This window comes from Lycium barbarum, chromosome 8 (genome assembly GCF_019175385.1).
Source record: "Lycium barbarum isolate Lr01 chromosome 8, ASM1917538v2, whole genome shotgun sequence".
In the NCBI taxonomy this organism is placed as follows: domain Eukaryota; kingdom Viridiplantae; phylum Streptophyta; class Magnoliopsida; order Solanales; family Solanaceae; genus Lycium; species Lycium barbarum.
Window position 1 is genome coordinate 94,430,574 of NC_083344.1, and position 6,221 is coordinate 94,436,794.

At 37.3% G+C, this 6,221-nt stretch overlaps 1 protein-coding gene across 1 annotated transcript; it reads right to left on the reverse strand.

Moving 5' to 3' along the window:
* Positions 1-2,328: 2,328 nt before the first annotated feature.
* LOC132606328 (protein CLMP1-like) lies at positions 2,329-5,133 on the reverse strand. The gene has a single exon (XM_060319784.1). The coding sequence runs from the start codon at positions 4,694-4,696 to the stop codon at positions 2,414-2,416; it is 2,283 nt and encodes a 760-aa protein (XP_060175767.1). The 5' UTR covers positions 4,697-5,133; the 3' UTR covers positions 2,329-2,413.
* Between the last annotated feature and the right edge of the window lie 1,088 nt (positions 5,134-6,221).

Genomic DNA, 6,221 nt, shown 5'->3' on the forward strand with positions numbered 1-6,221 from the left:
TTACAACTATTGTATTGCTCTCTTAAGATCTGGTAAAAAAGAAATGAAAATAGAGAAGAATGTATAAGCTGCTCAAGGAAATCCAACTTCTTGGTTGAGTAAAAATTTAATCAACTATGAAATATAGGAAATTTTCAGTACTTATGAATGTTTACGACGTTGTGAATATCTGTAATTATCCAGATATCCATTTCCATTGATGTGGTTAACTCTAAGGATTTTTTACGTTACTAAGGTTGTATGGTATCATCATCTCGATCCATTCATGTTCCTTGAAGCCCCATTTAATATGGCTAATATAAAAGAGATTTACGTTATATACACCGAGTCACCGACAAATATTAACATTATCACTGCAGTTTAACATGTAATAGCAGGTTACATATCATTTTTACCGGATGGTTATCACAGATATTTATCTTAACAATCCAAACCAAACATGGAGTCAGAATTTGTATATCAAAGAGTTTGTGAATCTAAGAATTTAGTACGCTACTAGCTTTCTTTCCTCCTAGCAAATGAGCATTAGGCATGTAGATTCCAGAAACATTATTTAAAATTGTCTAAATCTGCAAATCATGTATGTGGACTGCGTCAGAGTTCAGGAGAGGAGCTACAGTCGGCAAAGGACGCTAAGTTGTACATCCTTGAACACCCTTAGTGAAATTTCTGATTTCGCCACTGATCATACGGATATACAATTCTCATTTTCCCTAACAGCCAGAGCTGCTTGTATTAAATTAAAAGAATGATATTCTAAAGGCATGATACATAAACAGACCCTCAAACTTGGGATCAACTGGCAAGTATGCCCTTCAACTTTTAGTGTGCACAATTAGACACCTCAACTTGTCGCCACTTTGTCAATTGAAACTTCAACTTACAAAATGATCATCTAGACACCTCCAAAATTTATGTGCCACATCTGCATTTGTGTTTACGTGTTCAACTTCATGCAAGTTGAGATGCCTACTTGTGCACATCAAAGTTGGAGGGCATGCTTGCCAGCTGAAGTCAAATTTGAGAGCATATTTATGTATTATGCCTATTCTGGATCTACCAGAACTAAAGGGATTAACGCCTGAAAGTAACATCAATAGATTGAACCTACCAAAGACGTAAAGATTTAATAAAAAGAATTGGACTCAGGAACGGGAATGATGGAGGACAAGGGTTGGATCTTGTGCTCATTAGTCTTGGCCACACGAAGAGCCCACATATCCACACATTTTTTATTTTTTATTTTTTATTTTTATGAGGGTGGTGTCCAGGTCGGTGTGATGCACACCTCAACTATAGCCCACAAGCACAGGGATCGAGTAATCCCGTGCACCAAAGTTACATATGGGCTCACGCCTAGTGTTGTAGCTGAAAATTGAACCTAGCATCTCCAGGTTGTTATTGCATCGCCTTACGCACTCAATAAAGACTTCAGGGTTCTCACATATCCACATACACATTTTGTTAACATCTACAGATCTGAGATAATGCTACCGCATGGACCGGATCACAAAATATAGGTTCAGACACAGAGAAACAAAAGCTTCCATATCAAACCCTTAAACTGATCCCAGGTAGAATGATATGGTTCTAGTTCAACAATGGACAATTGGGTGGCTAACTTAATCTTGGATGAAACAAATATAACCCATGGTCATCTGTTGCATGTCAAATTATCATATCTGTGATCTTACAAGGAATTGCACATTTACAATAACAGGATAAATGGCACATATACTTCAAGAGGATTCTACCTTCGCAGTTACAAGAGAACTTCGTATAGGATTTCAGACATTAGTGTCTGAACAACTAAGTCAAAGCAGCAGGCTTGCTATGAATCAATTTAAGAATGCTTAAAAGCAAATATAATAGCTACACATTAGAAGTTCCAAACTCGCTATCTAATGTAACAATTATCCCAGAATGCTAGCAACAACGTCTCATCAGCCATGAAACAGACAGAATCCGAACTATGTACTTCAAAAAGGGAGCAAAATAAGAGAAGATATTTCAAGTACTTAACCAAAGAACAAATGTTTGACAGAAAAATGACTAATTGATACTCCATAGTCTCAATGACTAATTGTTTTGTATCTTGATACTTTGATATCTTATTTTTCTTGCAATCCTGCATTGACTACGTTTCTTTTGAACCGAGGGTCTATCGGAAACAGCCTCTCTACCCCACAAAGGTGCAAGTAAGGTCTATGTACATCCTACCTTTCCCAAACCCCACTTGTGGGATTACACTGGGTATGTTGTTGTTGTTGTAGTCTCATAACAGCAAGCTTCCCGTTTCATCATAAAAACTTAAATGTACAATTGATATTTGAAGGCCAAAATTTTCTGATTTCATGAATTCAATAAATGTTTGTAAGAAATAAATATTGCAAAATTAGTGTCAGGTCACTGCCTAAGATTTACTAGCATCATTCTGGTCATTTGGATTATCATTCCTTTCAGTCTTGAGGTTCTCAACCATTTGTTCTTCATTGGAACAATGATTCTTCAGAACCGTTGCGATGTCAGTTTCAGAAGCTCCAGCAAGCTTAAATCGTTCAACTGCAGTATCAAGGTTCTCCTTCCAACCAGTCAAACCCAATTTACATTCAACTTGAGACCGCTCAAAAAGCATATTACCCCAAAATAAATGTATTTGAGATCGCATTGCAGCAGCTTGCTGTGCAGCCTCATCAGCTGAAATTTCACCTGCAGCTGACACCTCACCTTCAGGTTTCTTTTTTCTCTTTAGTAGTTCATCCTTCTTGCTAGCACTAGGATCCTTTAGTTCATTAGCCCTCAGCTCCTCCAGCTTTTCCCACATCTGAGTTGCTGCTTTCATTTTCTCTTCTGCACTTTCAAATAGAGCAAGCGTCTCAGTCGGATCCCAATTTGACAGGTCCTCTTTTTTAGCCAAGACAAAGGACCAATGAAGTTTTGCCATTTCAAATTGCTGCTGCCCTAATGCCAGCAATCCCTCATAAAAGTCTGGTTTAATCGAGAGAGCCTCCTCATACTTCTCTTTTGCCAGTGAATATTTTTCTTTCACCCAGTCATATGCTGCTTGAAGCTTAGTAGCCATCGTCTCTTCCTTTGAAGCAGAATCATCAATTGGCATTCGCTTCCTCGCTGCACACATGTGAACATTTCCCCAGTTGAAAAAAGCCAGAGCAGCCACTTCTTGAAACTTTAAGGCAGCCTTGTCAAAAAGAGCTTGAGCCGCTTCACTTGTCAGAGTCTCCTCAAGGGCTTCAGAGCTAAGCTCCATTCCAAGCTCATGCAGGTCAATGTGAGCATCTGGATCAATGCCAACGTGGGTCCTGAATAACTGAGCAAACTCAAATAACCAATCATCCATCTCAACTTCCTTACACTCGGGATCTTCTGTTGTTGTTTTCTCTTTGGTAGTGCCCTTCTCTGTCTTGTTAATCTCACTGTCAAGAGTTTCCACCACGGAATCACTTAGTGAAGAGTGGGATCCGCTTTCGTCAGCTATAATCTCCTCATTCTCAACAGGCCTCTCTTCCTCCTCTTCCAACAAAGCTGGTTCTTGTTCAGGACTCACCTCGACAATATGCAATCTCAACATCCCAATGGAGTCACCTTCATCTGCGTCAGGGTCCTTTGATACTAGACTATCAACCCAGGACTCAGCCAATCTAAGCTCAGCCGTACAGGTAATAGTTACTAAATCACCATCACCATCCTTATACTTAACAAGAACAGACTTTGACATTGCAAACCGTTTTGTAACAATATCCCTCAAGACTCTAAAACTGCAATTTACAGGCATTTGGGAAAGCCTTATATCAAGATCATAAACAAGCTTCAATGGCCTCCAACGAATTACAGCATCTTTAGAAGGTCTGCGGACTTCAATAGAAGCCTGCTCCTTCCGTTCATAACTACTTGGACCTGGATTAGGTTTAGAAGGACCATTTGAAGGCTTCAAAACAACCCTTGGCATCTGAACTTTACCATTTTCAGCTGGCATAACAGGAGAGGGCTTATCTGGTTTATTATTATTAACTGATACAACCGAAGCCCCAGCTGAAGGTGTTGGCTTCTTAGACATTGATCGAGAAGGTAAACACGGTCCTCCTAGACCAGCAATAGAGGCTGCACCCACTGCAGATGCACCAAGTGCAGCTGGCGATGGACGGCTCTGAAGGTCTTGACGAGGACCAAGTATTATGCTCAATCGCCCTGCAATCTCCAAAGCATCCCGATGATTCCCATCAACATCCAATAACATTTGCACATCTTGCATCGCCATTTCATACTTACCCACAGCCTCAAACGCACGAGCCCTTCGTAGAAGAGCCCGAACATAACGGGGCTGAACCTGAAGTGCCATAGTACACTCCGAAATAACAGAATCATAATCTACAGGCTTCATTTGCATCAAACATGCCGCTCTATTGCTATGAAACACAGCTCTTTCCGGATGCGCCTTTGGTGTTAATTTAAGAGCATTATCATATTGTTGTAAAGCACCTACAAAATCCTTAGCCTGAAACCTTTTATTTCCCTCTTCTTTCAACTCATGAGCTCTTTTTATGAAAATGGATGGGTCCAAATCAACAGTACCATTAACAACAACAGGTTTATTGTTATTATGACTCTCCCCAACAACCCCTTGATTTTGATTTTGACTAACACCACCTTTTTTCTTCCTACCACCTGATTTCCCCATTTTCAAGATTCAAACTTTACTACTAATAAGCCTAGATAACCAAAATTTTCAAAACCCCACTATTTATTTTACTATATAAATGAAGAAAGAATAGAAAAAAGCAACTTACAGATACAAAGTTTACACCCTTAGTGGAAAATTGGGTGTTATATGACTGAATCTTGAAAACCCATATGCTGTATTTGGATTTGAAACTCTAGATAGAGGAGGGTTGTGAGTTTAGTGTTGGATTTGAATATCTGTTGTAGGCTAGGATAATTTGATCTATTGTGAGCCCTTGGATGAGTGATTTAGTGGTGGCATTCACCGTTAGATCTTTTTTTCTGTTATTGGATAATTAGATTGGATTTATGGACAATGAGAAAGACGTTAACTGTCTTCTTGTCTGTCTCATTTAGAAGATAGAAGGAATGCACGATGAAAACGGCACAAATTCAGATGCTATCTGCTTTTAGTTTTAGGAAAACTAATAAGGAGATGATGGTCAAAAACATAGTTACTGTGTTCGGTACGGAAGGGAAATATTGTTCACGAAAAATGTGTTTTTAGAAAATATTTTGCGGACAATGTATTCCTCCATACCGAGCACACCCTTAAACTATCGTTTTTTCGCGAGTTACACGCCCCAATTATAAGTTGTTTCATAGGAAATACTAATAGTTGGAATATGAAACTCGGGAAAAATGATACTCCCTCTATTTCAATTTATTTGTCTTAGAGCCTGTTTGGCCTAACGACTAAAAACTGCTTATTTTGAAAAGTTATTTTTTCAAAAAGTACTTTTTATGAGAAGCAGCTTGTGTTTGACTAATTCATTTGAAAAGTGCTTTTGACTGCTTTTAATAAGCAGATTGTATTTGACTAATTTTCTTAAAAAAGTGTTTTTGAGTGTCAAATTACGAAAAAGGACAAGTATTAATAAACGTTTACTATTAAGATTATTTTACAAAGAAAAATTATTTTAAATAGCTATTATGAAAGACTTTAATTAAGTTTTTAATTTTAACTAATTAAAATTTAAAAGTGCAAATTAAAGTTTTTAATTAATATAATACATAAATAAATAAAATAGTGATATAATATCAACACGATGATTTAAATATACTAAAAAACTACAACCAAAATAAAATTCAAAATTATTCCACAAATTAAAATTCAACACAAAAATAAGTAGAATCCTTCATACATCACGAATATTCTCAATGATTTCATCCCTAACGGATTAATGAGGGATATACTTGGTAAACTTACATTTATTGTAGGGATATTTTTGTCTTGAAGAAGATTAATTTCTGCTTCTACTTTTTTTAAGAAGCAGAAATTTTGTGTTTCTCCCCAATCGCAGAAAAACTGCTTCTGCTTCTACTTAAAATCAATTTTACTAATTCGTCAAACTGCCTCTACTTAAAAGCAATTTTACTAATTGGCCAAACAACTCAAGTATCCAAAAAAAAGTATATATTTTTAAAAAAAAAAAAAAAAAGGTTTTTGGCCTTAAAAGCGCTAGGCCAAACAGGCTCTTACT